This window comes from Paramisgurnus dabryanus, chromosome 19, assembly GCF_030506205.2.
Source record: "Paramisgurnus dabryanus chromosome 19, PD_genome_1.1, whole genome shotgun sequence".
Lineage (NCBI taxonomy): Eukaryota > Metazoa > Chordata > Actinopteri > Cypriniformes > Cobitidae > Paramisgurnus > Paramisgurnus dabryanus.
The window spans coordinates 31922963-31938777 of NC_133355.1; the positions used below are offsets into that span (position 1 = coordinate 31922963).

General features: G+C 46.6%; 1 protein-coding gene across 1 annotated transcript in view; it reads right to left on the bottom strand.

Annotated features, from left to right (window-relative positions):
* Nucleotides 1-1752: 1752 nt before the first annotated feature.
* Nucleotides 1753-15815, bottom strand: part of LOC135773169 (uncharacterized) — a 29910-nt gene continuing 15847 nt past the window's right edge. The window contains exon 5 of the mRNA XM_073812711.1: nucleotides 1753-3762. Within this exon, the coding sequence (XP_073668812.1) occupies nucleotides 3655-3762 (108 nt within the window). The 3' untranslated portion in view covers nucleotides 1753-3654. The remainder of the gene's footprint in view (nucleotides 3763-15815) is intronic.

Below are 15815 nucleotides of genomic sequence, written 5' to 3' on the forward strand. Positions count from 1 at the left end.
GAGTCTTCAAAACATCTATGAGGCCCATACTTAAATGTGTCCTTTCCTTGGCTATTGGTTCCAAGAATGCACTTAACGGGCTCCACTAAATGTCGATGTTCTTTGCAATATTAAGAAAGTTGATAATCTGACTGAACTTAAGCAAAGATACTAGCTCTAGAAAGTAAATTTTTTTCTTGAAGGTTTAATATAGAGGGCTACATGTTGTCTCAGTCCCAATAACACAGTTTCTAAAGTAATTCCAGGCTAATAATTTTTGGTTGTTCTCTACATCATCATCTTCAGGCAGCTCCTCCTCACTTTCATTGTCCTCTTCAACTACAGTTGCTGTTTCAAATAAGAGATATCGCAAAGCTTGTCTGTGCTTTCAATAGATATGGTTTCTGTAACGTGCCACAGTTTTATATCTTCTAAAACAACCCTCAATGTTACAGGTAACAATAAAATATGCTTGGTGGTTATGTTGCAATTGCAGGTGAGTTAGATACTTAGTTAGTTGAAACTTTACAACATCACAAAATCAGCATTTATAAATGTTCATGTTCACCCCTGAAACTTTGTTTTGCATCAGTGAGGTTTATATTTTGAAGCCACTGACATGTGTCATCTACTGGCTATTTATCAACCATGGTTATCTGAGGGAAAGAAACAAAAGCATAGCCTACATAACACTTCACAAACCAAATACGCATAAAAAAACATAAACACATAAAGTCAGATTCCATCACTTTAATTCTTTCCCTGCCAGCGTTTTTTTTTTTTAAATAACCACAAGGTACAGCTGTTAAATATATGTATTTGCATTTGAATAGAGCTGTGTTACTGCTTTTGACACAAAAGGTTTGAGTTGTGTAGGTCTGTAATTATTGAGTAATCTTTAGTTTACACTTCAGTCACAAAAATGAATTACAGAACCATTTTAATAAAAGGGTCCTTTGGCCTCCAATGGTTCTACATAGAACCATATTTTTTGTAAAAGATTCTATTGGCCAAGTACAGAACCCCAGGGTTCTATATAGAACCACAAGGAACCTGTTTTTAGAGTGTAGATAATTGTGACCATGCCTGTGAAAACCCATCTAAAGTATTTATTTGTGGTTTACTGTTTTCTACATAAAATCATCCTACATAATGTAAAGAACATTCTGTTCAAATATAAACTTGATATCTTTAATATTGACTGAGTAAGTTCATGGCAGCGATTTAATTCTAATGCTTAAAAATAAAAAACTCTGACGCTCTTTATCTTATAATTATATTTGAAACTTTATTCTGGTTTTTACAAGCAGAATTCATACTGATTACCACCTTCTTCATCTGAGACAAGAGTTGGGGAAAATCCCTGGGGATAAGAGGGTGAGAGACTTCGCTAATTAGCAAAAAGTCCACTAGCATAATTTGCTAACAGGAGAATGCTGGCAAGTGGCTACAAATTTAAGATCTCTATCTGGACAAAAAAAATTCTCATTTTCAATGGCGATAAACATAACCCATTGAAATAACTATCAGGTAGTGGTTGGTAACATTACAGCAATAGGAAGTTATATAGCCAATTTTTATTCTCTCTGACTTCTGTAACTTCTCTTTTAGTTTCTGATGTCCAGACTTATACTTTCTTATCAAAGACATCTCTAATTTGATAGTTTACCAAATTATCTCACTCAGACTGACTGACAATAGTCTTGAGGCTACATAAGACTGGATAAAACCATGCACTGAATGGGGGGGGGGGGTTGCTGGAAATGCAGAAACAAGCCATGACTTTGTTTTATTGGTAACTTTTTGGTACAGATGCATTTCTTATTTCTTGTTACATTACTACTATTACTGTTGCTAATAAAGAAGACCTCTGGGCCCCCCAAAAGTACATGGGCCCTTAGAATCATCCTACGCCTGTTACTCCTGCTGATAATAAGCAAAATAAACAACACATATATTACCTTAGTTCAAATCATAGCTAAAGCATCAAAACTACACTGAGTTAACCTTACTGTGTAAAATGTGCCCACAAAGGTGTCCAATCCAGCCCGCATGATGATTTATACAGTTTTATTAAATATTAAATACATATTTTAAAAACACTTTCAGGCGGGCGTCTAGTTCATTTTTAATATGAGAGACTTGCGGAAAGCAGCAAAACGCGGAACATAGACAAAACACGGTGCCCAAAAATCTTGCTGTTTTATTGTTACTGCTCCGCTAAAGTTCCACTGATTCCGGTAATCCACTTCGTGTTTTCCCGCCCGCTCCGCAGCATCTCCGTGTCCACTCTCTGCCTGGAGAGCGAAGACGACAGTTTCCGAAGTTCGTTGCATTAACAGGTAGATTCATTATATTAAATCAGTTGTTAAACAACAGTATTAGTAATTTGGAAGTTTGTCTTATGTATTTCTTCTGGTAATGATTTGCTGTTTGTGTTTTAAAAGTGCTAACAACTTAGCAAGCACACAACAACAAAATAGCCTCATTCTTAGTATTAACGTTATACTTGTCTAATCGATTTAATCTTCCCGATCAGATCTAAGTTAATATAAACACTAAATTTGCTGTTGTCACACTTTGTAGACAAAAACACCAAAGCCTTGACAAAATAAAGACGGAAAGGGAGGCTGCTAAAGGCAGTTCAACATTGCAAACATGCGCTGCGTTCCAAACCGCCTACTTCCATACTATATAGTAGGCAAAGAGTAAGAGAAGTAGTGCTTTTTGCCTACTATATAGTATGGAAGTATGCGTTCTGGGACGCAGCAATGGATTCAAAACTCCATCAGGCCAGCAGGTAAATCATATTGAATATTTAGCAGATTGTCACACTTCTTTGTTATTATATTTCCCATTATAATCACATGCTAGTAATATAACACATCATATTTAAAAATGTATTAAAACCATAATAATAGTACCACCCCCCTTTTGCCCTTTTTTGGTTTGGGACACTGCCCCATCTAGCATTTTCATTTTCTAAATGACTGTTCTCATTACAAATATATTCCAAAGAAAAGTGAATGGTTTATAAATAATTTTGGCATTAAGGAATAATGCAAAATAAGTTAAATTAAGGCTTTTCAACCTAAGGCCAGTGGATTTTGTACAGATGTAAATTTTGTGTATAATAGGTACAGTATGAGTGTGACCTTATGAAATGTAGTTTTCACAGAGCTGTGTGTTTCTCTTGTTTTCTTGCTGAACAAACTAATTAATTGGTTTGTTAAGTTAATATTAACACAACTATCAGCACACTAAGGTTTAAAAAAAATTATTTACCATCCGGCCCTCATCCCAAAATGAGTTTGACACCCATGATGTATACAATGTTATCTACAGATCGGCTGCCAAACCTCCCTTCACATAGTGGTGATCCATAATTGCCATCTCTCTTCATCTTTGGGAAACCAAAACATTTCAACAAGTTATTTGTTCTAGAGTTCAGTTTAGCCACTAGCAAGACAATAAACCATAAAATACTGTGAATTCAAAGGCCCTTAAATATTTTGGGGAAAACTCTGTGACAGCTTTCTAGAGCTGAAACTCAATTTAGTTTTGTCTCTTGTTTGAAGTGCTTGTTTTGTTTAAAATTATTATTTATTCGTGTTGTTCCAGTTGTCTGATTTGTGTTGCAAATTTGATGTAGATTAAATAAAGTGCATTGCATAATCAGGAGCTTTGATTGCCTGCAGTTGCATATTTCACATCTGCTGATGTGGTATCAACTCCTCTGGACTGCTTGACAAATCTGAGACTGGAATACTGCACTTCTGCATCCTGTAAAACAACAAAATGAGCTTCATTGTTTATATGTTCAACAAGGGTGGCATATAAGCAGGTACAAACTTGCTGTACCAGGCAGTGAGACCTAAAAATGACTGTAGTATAGCAGCATCAGTAGGGGAGGTGCATTTGTGCAGGCCATCAGCTAAAAGTCTGTACCGAAGAAAGCTCAGTGTAGATGAATTAAATAAGCATTTGTTTGCATTCAGCTTCAGGCCAGCTTCATTGATCCTTTGTTGAACAGCTTTTAAGTTTGCATTGTGACTTGCTTTAGATGAGACATGGACAATCACATTGTCTAAATAGCACTGTACACTTGCAAGGACTTTTAAAATCATTGTCATCATGCAATGAAAATCAGATTGTGCCAAACACAGACCATATGGAACCTTGCAGAACTGGTATAAAGCCTTGTGAGCGATGAACACAGTAAGTCATCTGCTCTCCTCATGTAGATGCACCTAGCAGTACACATTTTTGAGATCAAGAGAAAAAACACATTACTGATCCATGTAATGCAGACATATTATCTTTGATCAATGGTCAGAGATGGATATCTGGTACTACAGCCTTATTGGGCTCCCGTGAGTCACACATACAAATTGTGTCATTCTTATGTTTTTGACGACAATTGATAAATACATTTTTTGATAATTCCATTCTCCTCAAGTGTCTTAAGTTCGCCTGATACCACTGATTGCACTTAAAGAGGTAAGTGGCGAAATTTTTGTTGTATGGGCTTGACTTATAAATATATTTTTGTGTATGAAGTTTTTAGAGCATCCAAACTCAGGGGTGCCTAATGCAAAAACAGGGCTTTCTGTAGATGTGAAATGCTTGGCAGCTGGAGCTTAACACAGTAAATGACAAGTCCAATCAAGTGACCCCCTTAAATTTCAATGTCCAGTCCTTTGCCTAAGTCATATCCAATGAGAGGAGTTCCTGATTGCAGGAAAGGTAAACTCTTCAAAAATGAACTTTCAATAATATTTCACATTAAATTTCAGAATTGCCATAAACAGGTATTCTATCCTTTAAGTAGTTCAGAATCTGCACATGATATACAAAGTGTTTATTACAGTATATGTTTTGTGGCAGGATTGATGCACCAGACCCTGTGTCTACCATCATTTTAATAGTGCGTGTCTGTGCAAGAGCTGTAGAGGAGGCTAGAGTAAAAGTGCCGTCTCGGTTACTATCGTAACCTCGGTTCCCTGAGAGAACGTGAACGAGACATTGCGTCAGTTAGCTGACGCTATGGGGATTGATCCTTCAATCACGATAACCCTGAAGCCTTATTGCACAACGCCAGTGCAGTTGAAACTCGCGCTGGCCAATGACGCTCAAGACGGCAAAAGAGGGCGTGGCCTTCTCACTATAATAGCAGCCGTCCTGAGCGAATATCTTCAGTAAAAACGACTGAACGAGCGTACAGCCTACGAAGCCGTGAGCACGGCAGCTAACGCAATGTCTCGTTCACGTTCTCTCAGGGAACCGAGGTTACGATAGTAACCGAGACGTTCCCTGTCGAGAACGTTCTCTCGACATTGCGTCAGTTAGCTGACGCTATGGGAGATTGTATAGAACCGCGCCGTGCATACGGCAAGATAGGCCAAGCATAACGAAGCAAACAGCATGCAACAATCTCAATGACCAGCCGATAGCGGCATATCGTACTAATCACCAGCCAAAAACCATAACAGGGCCAGTAGCGTACTAGCGTAACACCACATTAAGCGGGTAAGAAGTAAACGCTAAAGAATTAAACAACATACCTAGCGAGCGGACGGCGTCCGGCGCACAAGTTGTAGAAGTGTTTAGATCATTGGACTAGCGGCGGTGAACACAGCACTCTTGCAGTCACCTGTTGACATCCCCAAACGGCGGACGAGGTCCGGCGTTGAAGTTTGTAGAAAATAATCCACATGCAATATTCATATGACTCAGCATCCAGCGAGCGGGTGATTTCCGGCGTCCGGAATGCAAGTGATAATCCGCAAAAACCAATACATGGTGGTATTCTCGTAGTGAATAAACCGAATACTCAGCGAGCGAGCAGCGTCCGGCGCTAAGGTATTCTCAAGTTGGCGTCGCGGTAGCGCCGCCCCTTACACACGACCTGATAGAAACCATCAGGTATGTCAGGCACTGGAGGTGGAGGGCGTGTTTACCGAAAGTACTCGGGAGGCCAATGAGGAGACATCCAGATTATAAAACCTAGCAAAGGTGTTCTGAGACGACCAGCCAGCAGCCAAGCATAAATCCTGAATAGATGCGTCTTTATACCAAGCCCATGACGATGCAATAGCTCTCGTAGAATGGGCTCTAATATTCAAAGGGCATCGCACTCCTTGGCTAGAGTATGCCAGTGAAATAGCATCAACCACCCAGTGCGAAAGTCTTTGCTTGGAAACTGGGCGTCCTTTGGTGCTGCCTCCAAAACAAACAAACAGCTGTTCCGCTGCCCGGAACGGTGCCGAGCGATCAATATAAGCTTTTAGCGCTCTTACCGGGCAAAGCTCCCTCTGGACGATCGCGTTAGTAGTCGCCGCGTCATCCGAGGAGAAGGCGGGGATAGAAATAACCTGCGCTCTAAATGGCGTGGATAGCGATTTAGGCACATAACCCGCTTTGGGTTTCAACGTGACATTACAGTCTCCTGGTCCAAATTGTAAGCATTCAGCGTTCACAGAGAGAGCATGCAGATCTCCTATGCGCTTAGCTGAAGCCAAAGCCAGCAGAAGCACAGTTTTTAGAGAAAGCTCCTTCAAACCTACCGTTAGAATAGGCTCAAACGGAGGAAGAGTTAGTGCTTTCAGGACCAAGGCCAGGTCCCAAGACGGTACGGTGGGAGGGCGAGAAGGTCTGAGGCGCCGTGCACCCCGTTAAAACTTCGTTATGAGCTCGTGTTTGCCCACCGAGCGCCCCCCAATATTAGCATGAAAAGCTGCGATAGCAGCAACATACACTTTAAGGGTGGAGGGCATGCTTCCCGTATCCATTCTGTGCTGTAGAAAGGATAGAATAGCTGACACGGAGCAGTTCACCGGGTCAAACTCTTTTTCTTTGCACCACGCAGCGAATACCGACCACTTAAGGGCATATAACCGTCTTGTAGCGGGGGCACGCGACTGCATCAGCGTATCGAGCACACTCTGCGGCAGCGCCGCGTCTGTCAGCGGTTCCCACACACCTTCCACGCGTGAAGTTTCCACTTCTCGGGGCTGGGGTGCCAGATTGATCCGTTCGCCTGAGAGAGCAGGTCTCGTCTCAACGGGATCGGCCACGGGGGAGCCGTTGACAGTTCCAACAGCTCGGGAAACCACGGCTGGTTCGGCCAGTACGGGGCGATTAGTGTCACTGTTGCTTTTTCCTGTCTGATCTTGTGAAAAACTGACGGCAGCAGTTTTATGGGGGGAAACGCATATTTGCTGGCTCTCGGCCACGGCAACGACAGCGCTTCTCCGCCCAGAGGAGAGCTCGTCAACGAGAAGAACAGCGGGCAGTGTGTGTTTTCCTCGGACGCAAACAGATCCACTTCTGCTTTCCCGAACTGACTCCAGATCAGCTCGATAGATAGGGGGTTCAATCTCCATTCCCCTTGGGGAATGCCGTTCCTCGACAGCATATCCGCTCCGCAGTTCATGCTGCCCGGTACATGCGTCGCTTTTATTGAAAGGAGATGACGATCCGCCCACAACAGTATCGCTTCTGCCTGTCTGAACAGCGGCCTGGAGCGCACTCCTCCCTGGCGATTTATGTATGAAACCACCGTAGTGTTGTCCGTCCGGACAAGAACATGATGGCCCCCGATCAGCGTCGCAAAGCTCTGCAGTGCTAAAAAGACGGCTTTGAGCTCTAGACGGTTTATATGCCATAACCGCTCCGACTCCGGCCAGGAGCCCGAAGCCGGGACGCCATCGCACAGGGCTCCCCAGCCCGTTAACGACGCGTCCGTTGTGACTACTTTCCGTCTCGTAACCAGCCCGAGTGGGGCACCCCCGCTGAACAGGTTGGGATCGAACCAGGGTCTCAGCGCTCGCATACATCCGTTCGTAACTGTAATGCGCGCTCGTCCCGATATCCACGCCCTGTTGGGCACTCTGGATCGTAACCATAGCTGCAACGGGCGCATATACAGCAGACCGAGTGGGCAAACCGGTGAGGCTGCCGCCATCAAGCCTAAAAGTCTCTGAAACCGTTTCAGTGGCACAGTGCCTCCGTGGCTGAATACATTCAGAGCAGACGTCAGATCCCGTTTGCGCTCCTCTGATAAGAAAGCCTTCATTGAGACTGAGTCGAGACGCACGCCTAGAAACGCGATCTCCTGCGTTGGAGATAGAGCGCTCTTCTGCAAATTCACACGTAGACCGAGGCTGTCTAAATGCGAAAGTACTGCGTCCCTGTGGCTGATGAGCACCTCTCTGGATTGTGCTAAAATCAGCCAATCGTCCAAATAATTCAGGATGCGAATGCCGCTCGCTCTCAGCGGGGACAGCGCCGCGTCTATACATTTCGTGAATGTGCGCGGGGCGAGCGCCAGACCGAACGGGAGGACCGTGAACTGGTATGCTGCATCCTTGAATGCAAATCTCAGAAAGCGCCTGTGGTGCGGGGCGATCTGAATGTGAAAATAAGCATCCTTTAGGTCCACTGAAATAAACCAGTCCCCGGGCCGAATGTGGGCGAGGATCTGTTTCAGTGTAGTCATTTTGAAAGCACGTTTGTGTAATGCTTTGTTGATTTGTCTCAAATCCAAGATCGGTCTGAGACCGCCGTCTTTTTTCGGGACGACAAAGTACCGGCTGTAAAAACCGCTCTCTCTCTCTTGCATCGGAACTGACTCTATCGCTTGTTTGGCGAGGAGATTGCAGATTTCCTGATACAAAATCGACTCGTCCTGAGCCCGGACCGTTGACGCTATCACGCCGTTGAAACGGGGAGGTCTGCGTCGAAACTGTAGAGAATATCCTTTCTGAATAATGTTCAGCATCCATTCCGATATGTTGGGAATGGCACGCCATGCATCTAAGCGCAGTGATAGCGGTTGAATGACAGGATGACCTGACCGCTCGTTGCCGCCGAGCGTCTCGTGCGTGACGGGTAGCTCGGTTCTGGGGGGCTGCGCGTTGCTCGTCGGATCGCTGCTCGGGGGCGAGTGACCCAGCGGGACTAATGAAGACCTCTCCGCTCTGTGCAGCGTGTGTGTTACGGGCACAAGAGAGGATGGCCGGGGGGCGGCTGACACCGCGATAGACAACGGGCTTTTGTGCGGCTCGCTGAGACCGTGCATTAACCCTTCCCGTCCCCGCTTTCTCTGCGACCCGCGCGTCGCGGGGGGGTTCGAAAGCAGGGAGGGTGCGCTGTGCGTGTCTATATGAGGGTGGGAGCTGCCCTGGGGCGAGCGACCCGAAACCAGATAAGGAGGAAAACGCTCTTTTTGTGAAAAAGTAACATTTTTTATTGCATTCAACACAAAAACATTTAAAGAGACAGTCTCTGCGTCGCCCGCAACAGCCAGGGGGACGCTTGACGAGACTTTCGTTCTCTTGGCGGCGGGCTCGCCGCTCGGCGTTCTCTCTCTCACACCACTCACGTCAGGAACGCGGCTTTGCTCCGGACTGCGGTCCCCCTGGACCCGGTTTCTTGCGACGCTTCCTGGTTCCTTAAAATAGTATACAGAACCACTTGCCACTGTACGTTAGTATTAACGACGGCAGTGGGGCCTCTGGCCTTAGTCAAACGAGCTCTGTTTCTAAAATCATCAACTATATGTAATACACTTAACCAGCAATAGTTAGCCTGCCCGGAACCGAGCTGACTAAAATCCACATTACTGTGTAACACTTGCTTTTTATGTGAACGGCCCCTACGCTAATAAGATTTTGTTTCTCTCTCCCTGTCTCGTCCTCGATCACGAGGACAATAAGACAAACAGATCCAGTTCCGGTAAATGTGAAAGTCGGCACACCACTGATCTACTGGCTGTTCTTCAACGTGATGTCCAGCTGATGCCTGACCAAAGACCACCGGCAGAACCCGCTTAATCTCCGCTTAATCTCCTTCCGTTTCAATGTGTATATATATATCTCCCAAGGGTTTTTTCCTCCTAGGACTTTTTTTTACTTCCCCGGAAAAAATTCCGGGGTTTTTTTTTTTTTTTTTTTTTTTTTCCTAGGGGGTTTTTCAACCCGGGGAGGCAGCCTTTTTGGGCTTAACTTCTATACGTTACATTAGTAATACGTTTGCTTATAATGTTGATTTATAGCCGCAGCAAATTTAGCTGCTTGTGCTATCGTGTATTATGTTATGCTATCTGTCGATTTTCTGTGCTTTTCACTACATCTATTATGTAAAGCTGCTTTGATACAATTACCAAATTGTGAAAAGCGCTATATAAATAAAATTGAATTGAATTGAATTGAATTGGATTCGTGCCAGGGGCTCTTGTGACGCACCACCGGTTCAGGTCTCACTGTCGGGGGCGTCGCCGCGGGGGGTTGCGCTGCCGGCCGGCGTGGCGCAGACTCGGAGCGGTGTCTCGGCGGCGGCGGTCCCGCCGGCGCATGAGACATAGGGCGGCGAGGAAGAAAGTGACTCATGGCTTTAGAACTCTTCACCGCCTCCGAGAATCGCTCCGTGATGGTACCCACGGCGTCACCGAACAGGCCAGATGGGGAAACGGGAGCGTTAAGCAGCGTCTTCCTGTCGGCCTCCTTGAGATCTGTAAGATTTAACCACAGCTGGTGCTGCATCACCACCATGAAGCCCATGCTGCGTCCGATAGCCTGCGCCGACTTTTTGGTGGCTTTCAGCGCGAAGTCCGTTGCCGCCCTCAGATCCCTGAAGGTATTCAGGTCCGTGCTGCCCTCGTCCAGCGCCTTTAGAGCCCGCGCCTGGAAAATCTGGAGGACCGCCATGGTGTGTAGCGAAGACAGAGCCTCCCCTGACGCGGCGTAGGCTTTATCAGCCAGGTGCGCCGTCATGCGGCACGCCTTAGAGGGTAGTGAAGCCTCACCACCCAAGGAGGAGGACGACGGGCAGAGATGGGCCGCCACGGCTTCCTCGACGCGGGGGGATATGCAGGTATCCACGAGCCTCCGCCCCGTCCACTTTAGAAAACAGCTCAGACCCGCCGGCGCGAGCGCGGACGCCCTAGGGGGTCGCCCACGCTTTGGTGACCTCATCGTGCAGGTCTGGGAGGAAAGGGGCACTTTTCCTCGGAGCGGCGGCACGGCGGCCCGAGTCAAAGTACCACGAATCGAGCTTGCTCCTTTGGGGTTCTTGCGGGGAACTCCACTCGATCTCTAAATCCTGCACGGCCTTAGAGAGAATGCGCACCAGCTCTTCGTGAAAGGAGGGGGGGTGGGCGTCAGCCTCCGACGCGGCAGGCGGAGATTGGTCCCAATCTCCGTCAGACGCCGTCAGTGACATCTCATCCTCCTCTGCGGGGACCCCAAAGGAGACAGACTCGGCAGCTCCCGGTTCAGGACGCAGGCTCTCGGCGAAGAACTGAACCGGAGAGCGACGGGGAGGGGAAGCGCGGCGTTCCGGCACGCGCTCGCTCTCCGTCGGTGGCTGAGCCCCCACCAGCGGCACCTTGGCGGCAGTGGGAGGCTGCAGCGAGGAGCTTTCGAGAGCGATGTTGAGCCGAGTCCTGAGCACCCTCATTGTGAGCTCATCACAATGAGGGCACTCCGACCCAACCAACGCCGTCTCTGCGTGGAGAAGCCCCAGACATACTATACACAGTTTGTGCGAATCGGGCGGGTCGATAGGACCTCCGCACCGTGAGCACATTCGCGACATCTGGATCGCTAAGAGGGACGTCCGTCTTATCCGCGTACTCAACAGATGTCTTCGTTGCAGGGTAAAACTTGCTCGTGAAGGAGAAAATACTGAAGATATTCGCTCAGGACGGCTGCTATTATAGTGAGAAGGCCACGCCCTCTTTTGCCGTCTTGAGCGTCATTGGCCAGCGCGAGTTTCAACTGCACTGGCGTTGTGCAATAAGGCTTCAGGGTTATCGTGATTGAAGGATCAATCCCCATAGCGTCAGCTAACTGACGCAATGTCGAGAGAACGTTCTCGACAGGGAACCACTGGAGCTCCGTCATCTGTATTACAGTCATTTACAATGAGGGCTGTCACTTCAGGTAAGCATACTTCATTAACTGACTTTGGTGATGACTTGCACACTTTTAATAAATGTCCTATTTTTCCACATTCTAGATTTGCAGTCGTTAGCCGGACCGGACTTGTCATTGGCAAGGAGATTAAAAGACCCACAGTGGTAACACTGCTGTTGTCACTTCATGTGTTTATTAGTGCTGCCACTAACGACTAATTTTCTAACGACTAATCTTTCGACTAATTTTTCGAATAGTCGACTATTCTAAACGACTAATTAAAAAAAACTCAAGTGTTTGTTATTTCATTGTGTCCATTTTATTTTGAACCCACCGGTGTCATAAACAATATGAATAACTTAAATGTTACCAAATAAAAAATTACAATGTAAACAATATAAATAATAATAAAAACTTCCAGTGCAAAGTAGATGCTTAACAGAAATATGAAATGTTTCACTTCTACTCTTTGATCTTATATTGCATTTTAACACAACTGAATGCTATTTTACATATTATCTGTTCTGTTGTAGCCTATAAAATAGTGACTAAACATGACCCATCACCTCGTTTTTATCCAACCAGCTGTTTCTTTAACTGCTGCTAAAATCCTGATTTAGATATGCAAAAATCACCATACATTTACATTGTAGCTTTACTGCTGTTGCTCTTCTCATAATTGTTGTTGTGTTTTGAGCCATTTCTTGATTTTAAATGCGAGTGATATAGCGCAGACAATTCGGTGCAAATTCAGAAATATAAGAGAATACACTGTTGTTGTTACATAGACTACAGAACACGGCATACAGCATGAAGGAGGGAGAAAGCTCGCACACAGACTCACACTACTGCTAATCTTTCTTCAAGTCATGTTAACTCGATCAGTCGTCTTTGTCAGAGACATCTGTGAATGTTGACGTTTACGCAAAAAAGAAAGTACATTAAAAACACTGCCACCTTTTCACTGTCACGTAAGAGAGAGGCGCGCGCTGTTGAGGCGCTGCAAGCAACATGAGTGATAGAGAGAGAGAGAGACAGAGAGAGAGAGAGAGAGAGAGACGCGCTGAACACTCGCAACAATGAATTGAGCCGTTTAAAATAGTAAAATAAAAATGTAAATGGGAATCATGAAAAATCTATTTGTTGCGTCCAGTGTTGATTCCGTGGCGGAATCACAAGCAAACACTGATAGCCTTTAACATCCAAATACAGAGTCATTGTACTTCTCAAAAGAGTTAATAAAACAGTACTGACTAGTTCGCCGTTTCATTAATAATCATATAACAGTTACTTACGTTGTCCTATTCTCTGTGGGGGTCTCGTCAATAACTCCCGAGTGTTTTCGCTTGAGATGCTTGTGCATTGTCGTTGTGCTCCCGTGATAAGCCGGCGACGTTTGGCACGGTGTAACAGAACGTCTCGGTTACGTATGTAACCCTCGTTCCCTGAAGGAAGGGAACGGAGACGTCACGTCGTGACCGACGAATTGGGAACCGCTCCGCGGGTGACCTATCTACTTCGAGAAACTATAAAAACGCCAATGAACTTGGCATGCAGGTATTTGCATAATGCCGGCGCCGCCCCGCCAGGTGCGTATATAAGCCGCAGGTGCACAATACCAAATTAGCTATATTATTGCTGAGAAGCCGAGCAGCAGTGCCCGGCCTGAAAACAGCAATGGAACAGCAAACTGTGGCGACGGGACGTGACGTCTCCGTTCCCTTCCTTCAGGGAACGAGGGTTACATACGTAACCGAGACGTTCCCTTTCAGTCGGTCACTACGACGTCACGTCGTGACCGACGAATTGGGAATCCCTACCAAAACGCCACTGCAGCTGAACCCTTCCAGTGTCTGTAAAAGCCCTCCGCCCTCCACGTAAGGGGCGGAACCTAAGGCGAAATGCAGAAGGCCGGTCACTACCTGTTCCTCAACCCACGATAGTGAAGCAGCGAACTGGGGAAGCGTCTAAACTGAGCGGAGCTAGAACACTGCGGAAGCCATCCCCTAAGAAGGTTGAATGGATGACATAAAAATATGAAACAACCGATAGGTTGCTCATAAAAAGTCTCTGAACAAAACATAGTATGCAGAGAGATGCAGAGCAGGCTCTGCTAAGGAAAACGTGGAGGATTAGTACCCCACGGAGTAACACACAAATGAACCCCACGTAGGGGACAAATGTGGACGCCTAGCCTACACAGGTTTACAGAGAATACATCAGTGATAGGTTGACAGCGGATGCTCCGCAACACCAGCTATCAGGGCGGTGGAGGAGAGGCAAAAACAGTTTTTTAGACGTTTTTGCCCCGAAGGCCTTCCATATTGGTGCAGATGTGCAGCACCAAAATAGAGGCTCCAAGCCGACACACGAGCCGACCCTCGGCATTCTTAACTAGTTAGTAGAAAGAACCCGAGTGGAAACCGGTTCGACACGAACACTATAGAATCTTGTGAACGTATTAGGTGTCGCCCAGCCTGCAGCTCTACAAATATCTGTTAGCGAGGAACCGCGAGCCAGTGCCCAAGATGATGCCACACTGCGTGTAGAGTGAGCACGTAAATTAAACGGACAAGGCACATTCTGCTTTTGATATGCAAGGGCTATAGTATCCACAATCCAATGGGACATCCTCTGCTTGGTGACAGCTTTCCCTTTCTGCTGACCACCGAAACAAATAAAGAGCTGGTCTGAGGTCCTAAAGCTTTGCGTCCTGTCTATATACACACGTAGTGCACGAACAGGGCATAACAAAGCCGTGGCTGGGTCTGCCTCCTCCAAAGGCAGCGCTTGGAGGTTCACCACTTGATCTCTGAAAGGAGTGGTGGGAACTTTGGGCACAAAGCCGGGCCGGGGTCTCAGTGTTACGCTGGATGCAGCCGGCCCGAACTGAAGGCACGATTCGTCGACCGAAAATGCATGAATATCCCCTATCCTCTTAACAGAAGCCAAAGCAAGGAGAGTTAATGTTTTCATAGTAAGAAATTTAACACTCACACTATGCAGAGGCTCAAATGGGGCTTCCTGGAGTGATTTCAGCACCAAGGACAGGTCCCAAGGAGGAATAGAGGGAGGACGCGAAGGATTCAGTCTTCGAGCGCCTCTGAGAAATCTAATGACCAGGTCGTGCTGACCCACTGTTCTACCGTTTACGGGTGAATGGTGAGCTGATATCGCAGCGATATCGACTTTAATAGTGGATGGTGACAGCCTATTCTCCAAACGGCGCTGGAGATATAGAAGCACAACACTAATCGGGCATTCTCGGGGGTTTTCACTTTGGGAAGAACACCAGTCGACAAACAGGTTCCATTTAAGCGCGTAAGCCTGTCTCGTAGACGGCGCTCGCGCTGCAGCAATAGTGTTAGATACCTCTTGCGGTAAATCACTCAAATCCTCCGTGCCCCGTCCAGAGACCACACATGGAGGTTCCACAGGTCGGGGCGCGGGTGCCATAATGTGCCCTCTTGTTGAGAAAGAAGGTCCTTCCTCAGGGGAATCTTCCAAGGAGGGGCTGTCGCGAGGAGAGAGAGTTCTGGAAACCAACTCCTGGTTGTCCAATACGGTGCCACCAACAGCACGCTCTCCTCGTCCTCCCGGATTTTGCATAGGGTTTGCGCAATGAGGCTCACCGGAGGGAACGCGTATTTGCGCATGTTTCGCGGCCAGCTGTGTGCCAATGCATCCACGCCGAGCGAGTCGTCGGCTAGTGAATAGAACAGGCGACAATGGGTCGTCTCTGGGGAAGCAAACAGATCTATCTGCGCTTTGCCGAAACGTCTCCAAATCTGCTGAACCGCAATGGGGTGGAGTCGCCATTCGCCGGGACGCGCAGCCCGAGAGAGCGCATCCGCCTCTACATTGAGCGCGCCCGGGATGTAAATGGCACGAAGAGACCTCAAATTCTTCTGACTCCAA